At 40.8% G+C, this 18649-nt stretch overlaps 1 protein-coding gene, 1 long non-coding RNA gene, 1 other non-coding gene and 1 pseudogene across 8 annotated transcripts; 2 read left to right on the top strand and 2 right to left on the bottom strand.

Moving 5' to 3' along the window:
* The first annotated feature begins 1040 nt into the window (after positions 1–1040).
* Positions 1041–9811, top strand: LOC121752039. The gene is made up of 3 exons (XR_006040231.1): positions 1041–1370; positions 2895–2971; positions 8974–9811. It is a non-coding gene; the product is annotated as an uncharacterized LOC121752039 (long non-coding RNA).
* Positions 3699–3805, bottom strand: LOC121753468. The gene has a single exon (XR_006040442.1). It is a non-coding gene; the product is annotated as a small nucleolar RNA R71 (small nucleolar RNA).
* A 1619-nt stretch (positions 9812–11430) lies between the features above and the next one.
* LOC121752038 (pentatricopeptide repeat-containing protein At5g61990, mitochondrial-like) lies at positions 11431–16934 on the top strand. Of its 6 annotated transcripts, none has more exons than XM_042146916.1 (5): positions 11431–14615; positions 15166–15213; positions 15877–15939; positions 16067–16137; positions 16548–16934. In XM_042146916.1, the coding sequence occupies exon 1, from the start codon at positions 11937–11939 to the stop codon at positions 14502–14504; it is 2568 nt and encodes an 855-aa protein (XP_042002850.1). In that variant the 5' UTR covers positions 11431–11936; the 3' UTR covers positions 14505–14615; positions 15166–15213; positions 15877–15939; positions 16067–16137; positions 16548–16934. The 6 variants fall into 6 exon arrangements, with proteins under 6 accessions (XP_042002850.1, XP_042002846.1, XP_042002845.1 ...); XM_042146912.1 differs by having other exon boundaries at positions 15166–15220; XM_042146911.1 differs by having other exon boundaries at positions 15166–15220; positions 16064–16137.
* Positions 16935–17089: 155 nt separating this feature from the next.
* LOC121750798 lies at positions 17090–18530 on the bottom strand (annotated as a pseudogene).
* Positions 18531–18649: the final 119 nt, after the last annotated feature.

The raw sequence follows: 18649 nt of genomic DNA, 5'->3' as shown, positions 1-18649 counted from the left end.
TTTAGTGCAAAAACAAATCCAAAAAGAGAATCCTCGGTAACTTATTTATGTTATTTTCAAAAATATTAAATTAGGACACAAAAATTGTCTTCGACTCTTGGAACTCTAAATTTGACGAGTTTCTCATTGATATTGAGTCTTTCCTTGTATGACGAACCAGATTTGTGGTTCTTGTGGGGAGGGTAGGTTCCTCCAATACTAGGGGGAGACCAACTTATTAAAGGTGGGGATAATGTCTTAACATAGTACAGTTTATTGTCAATTTTGCAAAATTTTCTTATATTTGCTCCTCAAATTTGCCTCATTGTATATAATTTTGTCCCCTTTCATTTATAACTATGGCTTCGCCCATATTCCAATGAGATTTTTATGTATGCACCTATGATCTCTCTAGCGAATAACAGATTAACCTATAAGTTCACATTAAAAATAAGAAAATAATTAAATTTATCACAAGACCACAATCAACTTTCTCTGTCTGATCATCTCAGTGGGTTACTAGTTACTACTATCCAAAACAACATGAGGTCCTCAATAAATCTAATTCTTAATTAAATTTGTTACTCCATCCATCCACTATTAAATGTCTCATTTTTACTTTTTCATCCATCCGCAAATAAATGTCTTATTTCACTTTTATAGTTATACTATTTGATAAGTGGAATTTCACATTCCACTAACTCATTCTACTCACATTTTATTACAAAATAAATATATAAAAGTAGGTTCCATATTTAACTAAATTTTATACTTATTTTACTTTATAAAGTTAAATAATTTCTTATAATATGTGCTAGTCAAATATGAAACATTTTATTTTGAAGAGGGGGAGCATATCTTAAAATGGTTTAATGGAACGAAGTAACGGATACGACTATGTTGTGCCACAATTGTTAAATGGGCCCAAATGGGCTAAAAAAATGTACCTTGAAAACCCATTTAAATGGGCCTACTTACTTCTATTTCCCAATTTCAATACGTTGAGCAGAACACTGCTTGACTGAAGTCTGAATATATTCACTAACATATTAACACATAAATTGAGAATGAAAAAGTAGGCGTTCTGCAATTGTTCTTGCCCAAAATGTATACACTCATGAGTTGTCACCGGCACATAATCAAGAAAACTGGTCTGTTCTCCCTCTCCTTTCAATCCCACCACTATTCTCACAGCTCTCCACAGATTGAAGCCGCAGCTGCGGAAATCTGCAAGATATTGAAGCATAACAACTGGCAATTTCTGTTGGAATCGTCGCATTTTCCACGAGACTTGAATCCAGACGTGGTCCATTCGGTGCTGCAAAGAAGCCATTTTTCGCTTCATCCGCGGCGCCTTCTCGATTTCTTCGATTGGTCGAGTCACCATCTGGGTACTGCTCAGAGTCTCCATTCTTATTCGATTCTTGCATTGGTTTTGTGCAGTTCTAACCTTTATGCACCTGCCATAACTCTGCTCATGATGTGAATCAAATTTACATTTTTATTCCCATAACTTTACATGATTTTTATAGTTTGATGCTTGCAAAAGTGTGTTTTATGGTGTAGGAAAATAAATGAATGATGAAAAGAAACAAGGAATGAATCTCGGATGGTGAAAAAGTTGTGCAAAATTTTCAAGTTGACAGACCGGGCAGAAAGTGCTCAAAATGAGGCACCCGACCGGGTGTATTTTATGCCTAATAATTCCACCCGGCCGGGTATGATGTTCAAACTACGAAAATTCCAGCAACTCCTAAAAAATGGCCACCCGGCCGGGTGAATTTTATGCTTAATAATTATACCCGGCCGGGTGAGGCGTTTTCAACTGCATTTTAGCAGTTCTCGACAGTTTTGAAGAGAGAAAAAGAGGGACGGATGGGATGGGTAGCAGGAGGTAGAAAGGAAAGAAAAAGGTGAAAGAAAAGGGGGGCTGTCAGGGAGAGAGAGGGAGGTGACGTGAGGAGCATTAATTATTTCAACAAAAATTGTGGGAAGAGAGTTGACTTAGGAGGCGAATTTCAGAGAAGTTTCGACCGTCATTGCGACGCTCCGTTTCCGAATCTCAATTCCACTCAACGAGAGCATGCTTCCTACGGTTTTTGTTGCATATTTCACCATGTGTATAGGCTAGGCTCTCTTTGTTGCTCCGAGTTGTAATCTAGGCTTGTGTATTTGTTTTAACACCTTGAATCGTATGTTTGATACCAACAATGTGTTTGATAATTAAAATGCTACGTTTTTGGCTAATGATGTAGTGTTGTTAAATCTTAACTATAGTCTCTTTAACATAGTTTAGGATTGATCGTTTGTTGGTATGCTTTCGATTTAGAACTGTTCAGGGGATAAATTGATAGTGGATTAGGTAAGTGATTATAGTAGACGACATTTATTCCCGCGCATCCGCAGGAATTAAATGTCGTTGAAAGTTGGTTCATGGAACAAGTGTTCAGCTGACTGTGAACTATACGTCGTAGACATGTTCAGTGCACGCGATTAGGTTGATAATTATAATCCCGTCGTATGTTTCGTTGTAAATGGTGTAAAACAACGCAAGCTTAGTGAGCAACTTGGAGTGACTTGTCTTTCTCGTATTAAAAATCTCGTTTCAGTAGTTTAAATTAGTTAACCATCTCAAAATCAAAACAAAATATTTTTATGCTTGGTGTAGTCTTATTAAGCGCAAGCAATCTCGCCTCCCTGTGGATCGACACTTGAAATACTACTACGATACTGTATTCTTGCAGTAGTGTAGTATTATTAGAGTTAAAATAATTGAACTTGATAATCTTTATACATTGATTAAGAACTCTAAAATATCACATCAAGTTTTGGCGCCGTTGCCGGGGAAGGCAATAGATTGTTTAATTTCTAGTTTGTGTTTTGTGTTTTATTTGATCTTTCTTTTTATTTTGTAGGTACTCATTTCGTTTTCTTTGGAGGTGATAGCTATCTACCACGTCTGGACTTGAAGACGAAGGAGTATATTTTCTAGGTGACATCTTTTTATCTCTTAGTTAGATAGTTTAGTTTTCACTTAAGCACACACATTTTATAGTACTTACCCCGAAGTTGTCGAGAGGTCTCGCTTTCGGTAATAGGAAATATTTTGTGCTTGTGCTTGGTGTATTTTCTGTTGTATAGGTAAAAAAAAAAAAAAAAAAAAGTGAATGCACACGCGATCACAGGGTACACCACCGTTTGGACTACTCTGTTATCAAAGAAGAAGTAAGGTCAGAGGTTCAGAGTTTGAGATATTCCCGGACTATTCGAGTCCATTCAGAAGTAACCGACTCTTTGGTGAAGAAAGGGATCAGGATTCAGACGGTGAATCAATGGCAGATCACAATAAGATTCCACCACCCGTGGTGAGGTTTGGCGACACTCTGAGATCGGGAATTGAGTACCCAGGGGAGTGTGCCTACGCAAACGACAACGTCAACATTCCACCTCACTACATTAGTTTGGTGAATGGAGGAAACCTTTTCCACGGACGGGATGAGGAAGATCCGGTGAGCCACCTCAATGCCTTTTATGAGCTGACAAACTCGCATAGACCTCCAAATGTGGAGCATCATCGGATTAAGAGGGCCCTATTTCCATTCTCGTTGAGGGAGAACGCAAGAGCGTGGTATGACTCACTCCCGGGCTACAACATAGCAACGTTCCAAGAGTTGAAGACGTTGTTCCTCTTGGAATACAATTCTCCTATGAAGATTGAGAAGTTGAGAGATGAGATCACTTCATTCCGACAGAAGTATGACGAGTCTTTCGCGGAAGCCTGGAAGAGATTCACGGAGTTGATAAGGAAATGCCCAAGTCACGGACTAGCTCCGGGGCATGACCTTTTGAAATTCTACAAGGGACTCAACAGTGAAGGCACGAGATTGGTGACCGCAGGTTCGAATGGGAACCTAGATGATCTAACTCACGATGAGGTGAGGGCTTTGTTTCAAAGGCTGGCCAACAATCAACGGAATTGGCACAATCCAAGGCGAGGGGCTGATAGAGCGGGAGATACATTTGGTGCTACCAAGGATGCGGAAAGAGTGACCGCAATTGAGGCTCAACTGGCGGACATTAGCACTCAAATGTCGTCGATGACAAAGGCAGTTAAATCTCTTCAACTGACTCCTCAACCCCAAGCTGTGACGGTGATGAGATGTGGGTTGTGCCAAGGCGGGCATCATACTGATCAGTGCCCAAGTCTTCAAGGACCACCTGTGGAAGATGTGAACTATATTGGCAACAATCGCCAAGGGTTCAATCAAGGCAACCAATACAACAATCAGCAAAATTGGAGGCCTCAACAAACGGGATGGAATCAGGCTGGTCCTAGCAACAACTCGGGAAATCAATGGAGGAACAACACTCAACCGCCGGGTTATGAGAAGAAGCCAACCGTCGAGGATCAGTTGGGGCAGATTCTCTCTTTCATGACTAAGAGTCAAAAGGAGAACGAAAATTTCAAGGAAAGGACGGTGGAAAAGTTTGGGCAGATGGATGCAACAATGAGGAATCTTGAGACGCAGATAGGGCAGCTTGCCACGGCATCACACACGAGGATTCCTAACACCATCCCGAGCAATACCGTACCTAATCCGAGAGGCAATGAACAGTGTAAGGCAGTGGTCTTGAGAAGTGGTCGTGAGTTGGATTCGACACCATCAATGGACGGCCAAGGTACTTCCGGCATCTCACACGCAGGGGCGGATGAGATGTTAGGCTTGCATTCCTCGCACGCAGGGGCGGACGAGGCATGTAAGGGAAGTCCCGCGTTGGTGCAGGGTGCCCAACATGGTCAAGAACAGGCTGCATCCGGCAGCAAGGAAAATGGTGTAGAATCCGAGTTAAGCGAGAAGTTTTTGGCAGAAAAGAAGGGAAATCAGAAAGTAGAGATGAGATCAAATGGACAGCTGATGACAAGTCCGGCATTAGACCCGAAAAGCAAGTTCAACTTCCCTGATCACATTCCTCCTCCACCATATCCACCGAAGAGGAAGAAGAGAGCTCCAAAGGAGAAAAGCTTCGAGTGGATGATGAACGTGATTCGAAAAGTGAATGTGGATGTATCGTTGGTGGACCTCTTCACTAATTTCCCCAAGTTCTCCAAGTTCTTTAAGGACATGATGGCAAACAAGGAGAAACTTCAAGACGAGGGAATAGTGGCATTGAGCATGAATTGCTCACAATTGATTTCGGGAATGATGCCCATGAAGAAGAGGGATCCGGGAAGTTGTGTGATTCCTTGTGAGATAGGCAACACAATTTTCACCAAATGTCTATTGGATCAAGGATCGGGGATCTCACTGATGGCATTGAAAACAGCACGTGCCATTGGACTGGAGAACAGAATGGAGCCCATCGACATTGCTCTACAACTGGCTGATCATTCCATTGTGAAGCCCACTGGAATAGTAGAGGATGTCTTGGTCAAGGTAGACAAGTTCGTCATCCCCGTTGATTTCATAGTATTGGATATGCCCGAGGACAAAGAGGTGCCAATTCTGTTTGGCAGACCGTTTCTTGCCACAGGGGACGTGTTGCTAGGAGCAAAGGACAACTCGGTCACGTTTAGAATTAATGGTGAGCAAGTGACCATTAATGTGGAGAAAGCGATGAAGCATCCTAGTGATGCAAAAGCGTGCTTTAGAGTTGATGTCCTCGACAAGTGTATCTTTGACAAGATGCGTTGCTCGGCAAGTATAGAAGGAAGCGTTTATGATAAGGGGAGCTTGGAAAGAGACTTTGGTTCGACAATTAAAGTTGATTTTGATTTTGATGAAAGTGAGGATGCTCAAATTGATCAACCAAGTCTAGAGAATGAATGTGTGGTGGATACTTTCGTGGCGGATGTGCAGCCCTCAATTGAAGTACCACCAAAGCTAGAATTGAAGCCACTCCCGACAAATCTGAAATACGCATTCCTTGGTGAGGATGAATCTTTACCGGTTGTGATATCGGCGATGTTGAATGATGAAGAGGAATTGAAGTTGATAGAGCTACTGAAGTCACACAAGAAAGCTCTAGGTTGGTCCATTGCCGACATCAAAGGAATTAGCCCCGCAATATGCATGCATAAAATCTTGATGGAAGATGGAGCTAAGCCGGTAAGAGAGAGACAAAGGAGGTTGAACCCACTTATGCAGGAAGTGGTTGAAAAAGAAGTGAAGAAATTGCTGAAATATGGGATGATCTATCCCATTTCCGATAGTGAGTGGGTTAGCCCGGTACAATGTGTACCAAAGAAAGGGGGAATAACCGTGACCGTCAATGAGAAGAATGAGGTTTTGGCAACTCGATTGGTGAACTCATGGAGAGTTTGCATGGATTATAGAAAGTTGAATACGGCGACGAGAAAAGATCACTTCCCGTTGCCATTTCTGGATCAGTTGCTCGATAGGATTGCGGGTTATTCCCATTATTGCTTTCTAGATGGATATTCGGGGTACAATCAGATTGCAATTGCCCCGGAAGATCAAGAAAAGACGACATTCACATGTCCTATTGGAACTTATGCCTTCCGTCGGATGCCTTTTGGTTTGTGTAATGCACCGGCTACATTCCAACGTTGCATGATGGCAATTTTTTCTGATATGAATGAAGACATCATGGAGATCTTCATGGATGATTTCTCCGTCTTTGGATCCTCATTTGACTTTTGCTTAGAAAACTTGAGACGGGTCCTACAAAGATGTGAAGAATCAAATCTCGTGCTCAATTGGGAAAAGTGTCAGTTCATGGTCAAGGAAGGCATAGTGTTGGGACACAAGGTGTCAGAGTTGGGGTTGGAGATGGATAAGGCGAAGATTGATGTGATCTCAAAGTTACCTCCCCCAACGAATGTGAAGGGCATCCGTAGTTTCCTTGGACATGCGGGATTCTACCGACGTTTTATAAAGGATTTTTCAAAGATTGCAAAGCCACTTTGCAACTTGCTTGAAAAGGATGCCAAGTTCGTCTTTGATGGGAAATGCCTTGAGGCATTTGAATTGCTGAAGAAAAAGCTAGTCGAAGCTCCTATTATTATCACACCCGACTGGTCAAAGCCGTTTGAGCTAATGTGTGATGCTTCGGACTATGCTGTGGGGGCCGTTCTAGGCCAAAGGAGAGACAAGGTTCTACACGCTGTCTACTATGCTAGCAAAGTACTCAACGAAGCTCAACTGAATTACACCACGACAGAGAAGGAAATGCTAGCAGTAGTGTATGCTTTTGAGAAGTTTCGTGCTTACTTACTTGGCACGAAGGTGGTAGTGTTTACGGATCATTCGGCTATCAAGTACTTGATGAACAAGAAAGATGCAAAGCCTCGGTTGGTGAGGTGGATCCTTTTACTACAAGAGTTTGATGTGGAAATCAAAGACAAAAAGGGGACCGAGAATTTGGTAGCCGATCATCTGTCTAGATTAGAGGGATTGGAAGAGACGGAAGATGAAAGAAAGAAAAGGATAAATGAGAAATTTCCCGACGAGCAAGTGTTGCAAGTGGAGGCTCGGGAAACATATGTGCCGTGGTTTGCCAATTTGGCAAACTACCTTGTCACGGGCATTATACCAGAAGGGTTGTCATCTAACCAAAAGAAGAAGTTTTTGAGTGACACCCGCACATATGTTTGGGAAGATCCGTTTCTCTTCCGGATTTGTAGTGATGGAGTGATTCGAAGGTGCGTTGGAGAGCATGAGCACCTTCAGATTTTGTCTGCATGCCATGATTCGTTGTATGGCGGCCACTTTGGAGCACGACGAACTGCTTTTAAAGTGCTTCAGTCCGGATTCTTTTGGCCATCGATCTTCAAGGATGCAAAAGCCTATGTAGAACGATGTGACAGTTGCCAAAGAGCCGGCAATATCTCGTGGAGGAATGAAATGCCGATGAATAATATTCACGAGGTAGAACTTTTCGATGTTTGGGGAATAGACTTCATGGGACCGTTTCCCAAGTCTAATGGGCAGCAATACATTCTCGTTGCTGTCGACTACGTATCTAAGTGGGTAGAGGCAGTGGCCTCGGCAACCAATGATGCCAAAGTGGTGTTGAAATTTATCAAGAATCACATCTTTAACCGCTTTGGGACACCACGAGCCATTATCAGTGATGGAGGAACTCATTTTTGCAACAAATTGTTTGAAAACCTCCTAGGAAAGTATGGTGTCCAGCACAAGGTTGCTACCCCTTATCATCCCCAAACAAGTGGTCAAGTTGAAGTCTCCAATCGTGAGATAAAGCGGGTGCTTGAGAAAGTTGTAAGGCCGTCTCGGAAGGATTGGGCTCAAAAGTTAGATGATGCTTTGTGGGCATATCGAACGGCGTACAAGACCCCGATTGGAACTTCGCCATACAAATTGGTCTTTGGGAAGGCTTGCCATTTGCCGGTAGAGCTTGAGCATAAAGCTTTTTGGGCTTTGCAAAAACTCAATTTGGATTATGATGCTGCAGCCGAGAAGAGGATGTGCGACATGAACGAGATGGATGAGTTTAGGCTCCGTGCATATGAGAGCGTTGACCTCTATAAGGAGCGGGCTAAGAAGATTCACGATGCAGCCATTAAGCCTCGTCAATTCCATGAGGGACAACTGGTCCTTTTGTACAACTCTCGGCTTAAACTGTTTCCGGGCAAGCTCAAGTCTAGATGGTGGGGTCCTTATGTGGTGCACAAGTTATACCCCTATGGTGCTGTGGATGTTCGGGATCAGAAGAATGGTAGCATTTGGAAGGTGAATGGCCAACGTTTGAAGGCCTATGTTGGAGTTGAAGGAGGCATGGAGACAGAGGAAGTGACTACACTAGTGGACTCAAGAGTGTAGATCAAGAATGAAGAAGGTCGAGCCAACGACTATAAACAAAGGCGCTGATTGGGAGGCAACCCAAGTTTTTTTTTCTTTTATTTTTGATTTCATATGTTGGAGGTTTTGTTTGCTCAATTCTTTCCTCCAACATTTATTTTGAATTGAGTGTTCTTTTTGTGTGTTTTGTTTTTGTTTGTTGTTTGTGTAGGAGCAACATGGAGAAAGGGCTTACATTGGAGCTTATGAGAGAGTACACCTACAATTGGAGATACACCCGCCCTCCCACCCGAATGCACTATGGACGTCACGCCAAGTTTGGGGGAGTTCTCTTTCCCTTTACTTTTAATGTTCTTCTTTGCATGCATTGGGGACAATGATGCATTCAAGTTTGGGGGGGTTGATTTATGCATGATGCATGTTTGTTGGGTGTATTTTATGCTAAATGTGTTTTGAATCATGTATTTGACGGGTGCATGTTAGATCTTCGGCTTTCTGGTTGGGAAATCTTGCTTGATTTTATTTGAACTTTGAAGCTTAGGATGAATGGAATGGGTGCATGAATTTATTTGAAAGAGCATGTCATGATTACTTCCGATTTCTCGAGTTGAGGAGAGTATGAAAATCGCATGTCTTGTGGAAATTATTTTGGATTGATTTGCTTTATCGAGTGAAGTGCTTGCGTTCGTTTGTGTTAACGATATGGGAGGACAAGGCACTAGGATGAACTCCATGGCCAAATGATCACATGCCTAGTCCATCAAATGATCCCCTAGAAGCCACCTTGAGCTTAATTTCTTATTCTTTGTGTAAACACTTAGCCAAACACTTAGCCACTGAAATAAGCCTAATTTTAGCCTCATCGAAAGACCTTGCTACTATTTGGGTGCTAAATACTAGTTTGAGCTTGGTGGTTGAATGTTGAGTGTTGGGTGGTGTATTGCAAAAGTGTAGACATTTCTAGACTTGATAGAAGGTGAAAAGAATGAAGTTCTAAGAGAAAAAAAAAAAACAAGAAAAAGAAAAAGACGACCTTCAAATTCACAAAAGTCGAGGTCTTTACAAAAAAAAAAAAAAAAAAAGAAATAAGTTGATGAAATAAAGATAGAGCTTCTATGTTTGTTTGTGTAATCTCGTCTGGAATAGATCTCAAGTTTGGGGGAGTGTGGGTTTGGTTGTAATTTTTCGTTGGTTAATCTTTGGAAGGAAGTTGTAGGAGGGAAGAATTTGGCACTCAAATGTGTAGCCTTTGAGCTCACTATCCATATTTATCCTACCTCATCCCTAGCCCCATTACAACCTTGAATTAAGACCTTGGACCTTATTGTTGATGCTTGTGGATGCTTTGTAAATAACTTGGTAGAGTTAATGAAGTTTGATTTGAAATCCGCGAGTCTATGTGGTAGGTAATGCTTGACGAGTCAATGATGACGGTTTGAGTTGTATGATCACATGCTTGGACTTATTTTGAAAAGCACCTTGACTTGAAGTTCTAAGTTGATAAGTGATGGTTCATGAGAGTGGGAGATCTTGATTGAAATTGTTGGGGGTTTAGACTTTGTCATTCATGTCTCTACGTGATTCATTCTTTTGAAAACTCTTGAAAAAAAACTTTTGTGAGTTGAGCTTCAAAGTGTTGTGTTTTATATGATCTTGCCCGAGGACGAGCAAGTAAATAAGTTTGGGGGTATTTGATGTGAATCAAATTTACATTTTTATTCCCATAACTTTACATGATTTTTATAGTTTGATGCTTGCAAAAGTGTGTTTTATGGTGTAGGAAAATAAATGAATGATGAAAAGAAACAAGGAATGAATCTCGGATGGTGAAAAAGTTGTGCAAAATTTTCAAGTTGACAGACCGGGCAGAAAGTGCTCAAAATGAGGCACCCGGCCGGGTGTATTTTATGCCTAATAATTCCACCCGGCCGGGTATGATGTTCAAACTACGAAAATTCCAGCAACTCCTAAAAAATGGCCACCCGGCCGGGTGAATTTTATGCTTAATAATTATACCCGGCCGGGTGAGGCGTTTTCAACTGCATTTTAGCAGTTCTCGACAGTTTTGAAGAGAGAAAAAGAGGGACGGATGGGATGGGTAGCAGGAGGTAGAAAGGAAAGAAAAAGGTGAAAGAAAAGGGGGGCTGTCAGGGAGAGAGAGGGAGGTGACGTGAGGAGCATTAATTATTTCAACAAAAATTGTGGGAAGAGAGTTGACTTAGGAGGCGAATTTCAGAGAAGTTTCGACCGTCATTGCGACGCTCCGTTTCCGAATCTCAATTCCACTCAACGAGAGCATGCTTCCTACGGTTTTTGTTGCATATTTCACCATGTGTATAGGCTAGGCTCTCTTTGTTGCTCCGAGTTGTAATCTAGGCTTGTGTATTTGTTTTAACACCTTGAATCGTATGTTTGATACCAACAATGTGTTTGATAATTAAAATGCTACGTTTTTGGCTAATGATGTAGTGTTGTTAAATCTTAACTATAGTCTCTTTAACATAGTTTAGGATTGATCGTTTGTTGGTATGCTTTCGATTTAGAACTGTTCAGGGGATAAATTGATAGTGGATTAGGTAAGTGATTATAGTAGACGACATTTATTCCCGCGCATCCGCAGGAATTAAATGTCGTTGAAAGTTGGTTCATGGAACAAGTGTTCAGCTGACTGTGAACTATACGTCGTAGACATGTTCAGTGCACGCGATTAGGTTGATAATTATAATCCCGTCGTATGTTTCGTTGTAAATGGTGTAAAACAACGCAAGCTTAGTGAGCAACTTGGAGTGACTTGTCTTTCTCGTATTAAAAATCTCGTTTCAGTAGTTTAAATTAGTTAACCATCTCAAAATCAAAACAAAATATTTTTATGCTTGGTGTAGTCTTATTAAGCGCAAGCAATCTCGCCTCCCTGTGGAACACTTGAAATACTACTACGATACTGTATTCTTGCAGTAGTGTAGTATTATTAGAGTTAAAATAATTGAACTTGATAATCTTTATACATTGATTAAGAACTCTAAAATATCACATCAGCTCACCAAATTGGCTGAGGCCCAGCTTCCTGTCTCCGATATTATTGACTCAATTCTTAAACTTTGCAATGAATCTGAGAGGTTTCGATCGAGGGGGATTGTGTTTGAATTGTTGATTGATGTTTATAGGAAAAAGGGCATGTGGAATGAATCTGTTGCTGTGTTTTTGGGGATTAAGGGCGGTGGTTTTAGGATCAGTTTATTGTGTTGTAATTCTCTGTTGAAGGATTTGTTGAGGTGTGGGAGAACGGAGTTGTTTTGGAAGGTTTATGGGGGAATGTTGGAAATGGGAATCAGTTTAGATATTTACACTTGTGTGAGTGTTATTACTGCTCATTGCAAGGTTGGGAATGTAAGAGAAGCTAAAAGGGTTCTAAAAGAGATGGAGGAGAATGGGTGTGATCCGAATGTGATTGCTTATAACACCCTTATCAAAGGGCTATGCAGAAGTGGTGCCATTGATGATGCTTTGCAGCTGAAGATGGAAATGGTTGAGAAGGGGTTGGCTCCTGATCATTATACTTTTTCAATATTTATTGACTGGTTTTGCCAGCATAAGAGAGCTTCTGAGGCAAAGTTAATTTTGCAAGAGATGTATGAGACAGGCTTAAACCCTGATCATATTGCATATACTGCAGTGATTAATGGGTTCATGAAAGAGGGTGCTGTGGATGAGGCCTTTCTAATCAAGGATGTAATGGCTTCGCGAGGAATTAAGTTGAATTTGCTAAATTATAATGCTATTATACATGGTCTCTGCAACAAAGGTAACATGGAGAGGGCAGAAAGTCTAGTATTTGAGATGATTAAATTAGGAATAAACCCTGAAATCCAGACATACAATTATCTGATTTATGGGCATAGCCGAGAGAGTAATATGGAGAAGGTCTTGGAAATTCTGGCTTGGATGAATGAAAGAAACTTGGCACCTTCAATATACACCTTTAATGCTATAATAGATGGATTGAGTCACACAGGAAATCTCGAACAAGCCCACCTGTTATTGTGCAATTTAACTGAAAGAGGTATCACACCTAATATTGTTAGCTACACTACCATTATGAAAGGTTACACGAAAGAAGGTAAATATGAAGAGGGAATGAGGATATTAGATGATATGTGGGAGAAAGGCATTGTTCCTGATGTTTTTTGCTATAATTCTATTATTATTGGTCTTAGCAAATCCAAAAGGATGAGTGAGGCACAAACTTGTCTTATTGCAATGCGGAAGAAGGGAGTGATACCGAATGCCTATACATTTGGGGCATTTATTTCAGGATATATGGAGATTGGTGAGATGGAGATTGCAAAGAAATACTTTGTGGAAATGATTGATCAAGGTATCGTTCCTGATCTTCATAATTATACAGCTTTGATTGATGGGCTTTGCAGAAACGGGGACATAGTGCATGCTTTTTCCATATTCAGTATTATGCTAGAACGACGTCTACTTCCAGATACGCACATTTACAGTGTGCTTATAATGGGCCTTTCGAAGAATGGGAAACTGGTAGAAGCAATGAGAATCTTCTCCTGCTTCTGTGATAAGGGGTTGGTCCCTGATATATATGTTTACACTTCGCTCATTTCTGGCTTTTGTAAGCAAGGTGATATGTCAAAGGCTTTCAGTCTTTTCAATGAGATGTCTCAAAAAGGTATCACTCCTAACATTGTCACTTATAATGCCTTGATGGCTGGGCAGTTTAGGTCAGGTGACATAGAGAGAGCCAAGGAGCTATTTTCCGGACTGTCTGATAAAGGTTTGATACCAAACAAGGTTACATATGCTACAATGATTGACGGGCACTGCAAGTCTGCAGATTTGGATGAAGCATTTCGTTTGTTTAAAGAAATGCAACTCAAGGCTGTTCCAGCTGATGGGTTTGTTTACAATGCGCTTCTCAATGGATGTTGCAAAAATGGTGATACACAGAAGGCTTTGTCTCTATTTAATGAAATGAAAGAGAGAGGTATAGCATCCGTACTTACATTCAACACAATGATTGATGGATATTGTAAGTCTGGAGTTTTTACCAAAGCAGTTGAGTTGATCGAAGATATGATTGATAAGAAAATTATGCCTAATAATGTGACCTTCACAATCATAATCAGTCATTACAGCAAGATGGGTGAGATGGAAAAAGCAGAGAAGCTTCTTTCAGAGATGCTGAAGAGGAATATAGTGCCAACAAATCTAACATACACTTCCCTTTTACATGGTTACAGCAAAGTAGGGAACATATCCAAGATGTTAGCCATGTTTGAGGACTTGGTGGCAAAGGGTGTTGAGCCTGATGAAGTTGTGTACAAACTGATGTTTGATGCATTCTATGAAGGTGGGAATTTGGATAAAGCACTAAAGGACTGGAATGAACTTTTGGGCGATGGTGTATTAAAAGGAAAGGTTAGTGAAATGCTGATTGGAGCATGGTCTGGAGATGAAGATATTTCGACTGTACTAGCAATACTTGCTAAAATGAGTGAGCAAGGGTATAAGCCTAGTGTTACTACATGCAGTATCTTGGCCTATGGTTTGCAAAGAGTAGGATACAAAGAAGAACTACATAACATTATTGATGCCATGGTGAGCTACGGTTGGATTCCTCCATCGATGAGTTTAGTTGACTTGGTCAACCAATATCAACGAGAATATATCCGAAGTGATCATCCCCTGCAAGGAGCACCTGGAGTTGCTTGTCAGATTTAATCCTAATTGAGATGATACGGCTTTCAACATTTTTTACCATCAGTGCTTCATGAAGCATCTGATGTTGTTCTCTCCATATTGGCATTGAGTATTCATCACTTTCTACCAGAGGTATGCTGCTTTCTCAATTTGCATAACTACTGTTCTTGGGAAAATATACATTTCCAACCTAGCATTTGACCGGATCCCCAAATTTGTCCCATCCTTCAGATAGTAAACCCTAATTTGTCCCATCCTTCAAAAGAAAAAAAAATGTTGTACTTCGCATTTGCTAAATTTCCAAATCTATAGGACCAGAGCAATATTTTTGTGTGTGAGGAATGCTACTATCTTCTCAGATTCCGATGCTTTTCAACAGAAATTATAAAAATGGGCTGGAAAGTAATATTCAAACAACACGATATCTTAGAAAAAGCACTCAGATCAATTTCCTAGGTTTATTGCTCAAAAGGAGAGGATCTGAGTAAAGAGCAATTTAGTTTATTTTCTGATTGCAAGTTAAAAACCTAGTAAATTACCTATTTAACTCTACAACTTAAATGATTCTAGCTGTTATGAGCTAAGAAGCTACTTATAATTGTAACTGGACCAAAAGAAGAATATTTTGTTGCTAGACTTTATTCCCTTTGGTAGATCCTTACAAGTTCAGCTGTACTGTTAGGCCCTGATGAGAGAAATTGGAGCGTACAACGAAACTCTTCGGTCACAGGTAACAGGTAGAGGCTTCTCTCTTTATCATTATTAAGTATTTCTCATATGGTTTCTTTCATATGCAATAGTTTCATAAGCCTATTTCTCTAATGCTATATTTGGTGATGAAGTTTCTGCTGTATTCTTAGGGATCTTGGTAATTGATATGGTGGGAATGGAGATAAATGTTTAGCTTCATAATTTGGAACAATTCCTTAATTAGTATTATCAGCTTGATATCCCTATACTGGGAAATTATGTATCATCGCATTTTGGAAGAACCAAAGTATATTCATCCTAATTCTCCTGGACTACACCCATTCCCATTGTTGTTCCCTTTACTAACCAAACATCCCCTTGAGTTGCATTTATCTTTAAGGATTTGGAAACTTGGAATGCTTCTAATCTACAATAACAATTCCATCACAATTATATGCGTAGTGTGAGGTTGAAATCGCAAGTGCTGACTACATTTTTTACATTAGATGCATTTCCATCAGTGAAGCATTGGTCATCCTTGATCCATTAATTTATTCTTCTGTCATTCAATCTTATTCATTTTTCCTTGAGCAACGTGATTGAGTCTTCATGTAAGCTAATTAGCCGATGTTCTCATTTGAACTCTTTAGCATGAAAGTTAAGTATTTTAGTGCATTTAATATTTTTCACATTTGTATATCAGGCAGAGCTTGTGCTGAATGACAAACTTATGCATTTCACTAATGTTGATGTTCAAGATGTTAAGGTACTTCTTATGCCATTTCAATCTATTTCATGTTTATTATAATGTTCAGTTCTCAGATCTTATTCATCTACTTCTTTTTCATCTCTCTTTTTCTGACTCCTCTTTCATTGTGGTATTTGATAAGAAGCCAAATCCATTAATGGAACTTTAATGTTCAATGTTGTGTCAATGATTCAATAGTTCCCGTGCTTATGTCAGGTACTAGAAATTTAATTTTCAACACTCAACTACCATTCCTCGAAATTGAATATCAATCTATAATTAAGAAAAGTTAGTAGACCAAAAATCCTGTTACACTCTATTTGCTTCATACTTATTTTGATTTGGTGTCAGTGATATAAACATTCGACTATTGGATTCTTTGTTAACTACCGATGATGATGTTAAAATAGAGTTTTTCTTTCTCTAATAATACTACTTGTAGAAAGTTAATATTGATTTTTTTTAGTTTTGGATTTAATTGAATTTCAATATTACCTTCATTTTCAAGCAAGTCTAAAGTTCTTTGCTTTGAAGTTTTTCTTTTCAGACTGTTGTCCATATGTCAAGGGCTGGCAAGGTTTTCCGTGTTGTATCAAATTAAACCACAAATTCCTCTGCTTGTGCAGGCCCCAGTTAATTCCCCTTTAGAGTTTCGGCCCAGGCCGAGTGTTTCCTGCGTTAGCTGGGACCTGCGCGTAGACCAAGGGTGAACACTCATCCTTTATGGCATGGACTACCAGAGTGATGGTATTCAGTCCTGTTCGCTCACCATGGTTTCGACCCCAGCCATCTACGGGACTGCACCTTGAACTAAATCAGTTTTCTCCATAAAATTTACAGTGAACGAGATCGCGAGGTATTACATGATGCTTTAGTGATGATTTCTCTAGGTTCTGTTGAATAAGTTTTATGGAATGTACAACATAAATTTACCTATGTTGATGGTTCCCTGAGTTTCTGTGAATAAAAAAAAATTATGTATCAATAGAAATCACCTCTGATGAGTTTTATATGCTTCGTTGATTGCTAAATATAGATTTGTGAGTTGGCCTTCCCTCTAGTTTTTACGTTTACAATCTATGCCAACTTGTTTTGTGAAGACAAGATCTTGGAGATTGTTATTTTTTAATCTATGTGGATAAAACTAGAATCAAACTGTTCTTTGAAATTATGTTATTGTGGACGATTTATAAATTAATAACCTATATACAACAATGACCTTCACTCAATACAAATAATTCCCATACACGTATTACGTATACATGTGCATTACTCACCAAACTCTCGTCGGGCCCATGAGGCCCGAAATCTCCTCCCAAAGCCCGACAGTAGCCTCCTGAATGACAGTAGGACTGCAGGCCGCGACAGTCCAATATCCGGCCCGAATCTCATCACTGAGCTGCTCCCTCTCCCAAGCGCAGTAGCCATGGAAGAACCTAAGCTCCTCCGCCTCAAACCATGTTCCTCTTCACCATCTCCGCCGCACACCCCACGCTCTCCTTATTTCCGTAGTACACTCCCTCCATCACCTTCTCCAGCACGCCCTCCCCTCGTGGGCTCACCAGGAACATGGCCTCCTCCACCGGGCCCCCGAAGAACATTGGTTTCTCTGAGAATGGGCCCTACGCTGAAGGCTGCGTCTCCTTGATTGACATGAGCGACGGCCAGTTTAGTATCTGGCCTGTCGGGCCTGGTGGTCCCGTAGACAATAGCACGACTACCGTCCGCTCGAAGATGTGGACTCCGTCTAGCTTCTCCATGGCGATCAACAGGCACCCTCTCTCCGGCTTGTAGATGTTGTGGGCCCATTTGTTTCCGGCAGTCGGTTCACCACCGGGGAGCTCCTCCAGCGGCGGAGCTCGTTCTCGGGCCACCAGTTTGGCTCAGAAGGCCCGCCAGTCCGTGCTGACAGACAGGCCTTCTTCGTATTGGGCTGGTCCCGGCATGCAACCTGTCCCCCCCCCCCCCCTCCAAAGAATGCAACTTTAATTAGTTCTTGATTTTAAAGGACAAGAAAATGAATTTAGGAAAGAAATAAGAACGTTACATGCTACAGAAAATGGAGCACCAAACTTTCTAGTTTCAAAGTTGCTGCACTTTTTCAATGTGGAAATCCTGCCTCTTATTGGAGAAACAAGGTCCATGGTTGTGCTTGATGATGAGAGAAACCAAGCTTTAATTGATGATCTAATGTCTAGATATGATCACTGATAAGCATATAAGATAGGAAGCCCTAACTTAACCCAAAACCATGGTCAAAGGTAAAGGGTTGACTCCCTATTATATGCTATTCCACACTTTCGTGTGAAACCGATGTGGGATCGTATCAATCCATCCCTCTTTTAAACCGGACGTCCACGGACGGCACACGCCACGGGCCCACCATCCGCTTTACGGCCCTTTTTCCTTTCGGGCCCACGTTTTTTTCGGTGGCACCCCTTGGTCACACCTACGGGTAGCCCCTTTCCGTAGGACATCCGGATCCACGTTCACCGCACCAAATTGATAAGCATATAAGATAGGAAGCCCTAACTTAACCCAAAACCATGGTCAAAGGTAAAGGGTTGACTCCCTATTATATGCTATTCCACACTTTCGTGTGAAACCGATGTGGGATCGTATCAATCACTCATTATATAATGCATGCAAGAAATGGACATAGCATAATAATATTACATATCTATGGATAAGAGAAACTTTTGTGCTTACTAAGATGTGGAGTGAGATT

Source organism: Salvia splendens, chromosome 10 (genome assembly GCF_004379255.2).
Source record: "Salvia splendens isolate huo1 chromosome 10, SspV2, whole genome shotgun sequence".
NCBI classification, from domain to species: Eukaryota; Viridiplantae; Streptophyta; class Magnoliopsida; order Lamiales; family Lamiaceae; genus Salvia; species Salvia splendens.
Note: the sequence above shows the minus strand (reverse complement) of the source record. Positions and strands in the feature narration are given on the sequence as shown.

Bases quoted from the DNA above. Each gene is read 5' to 3' on its own strand.
- LOC121752038 (XM_042146914.1), top strand. From the start codon at position 11,937: ATGTGGAATGAATCTGTTGCTGTGTTTTTGGGGATTAAGGGCGGTGGT.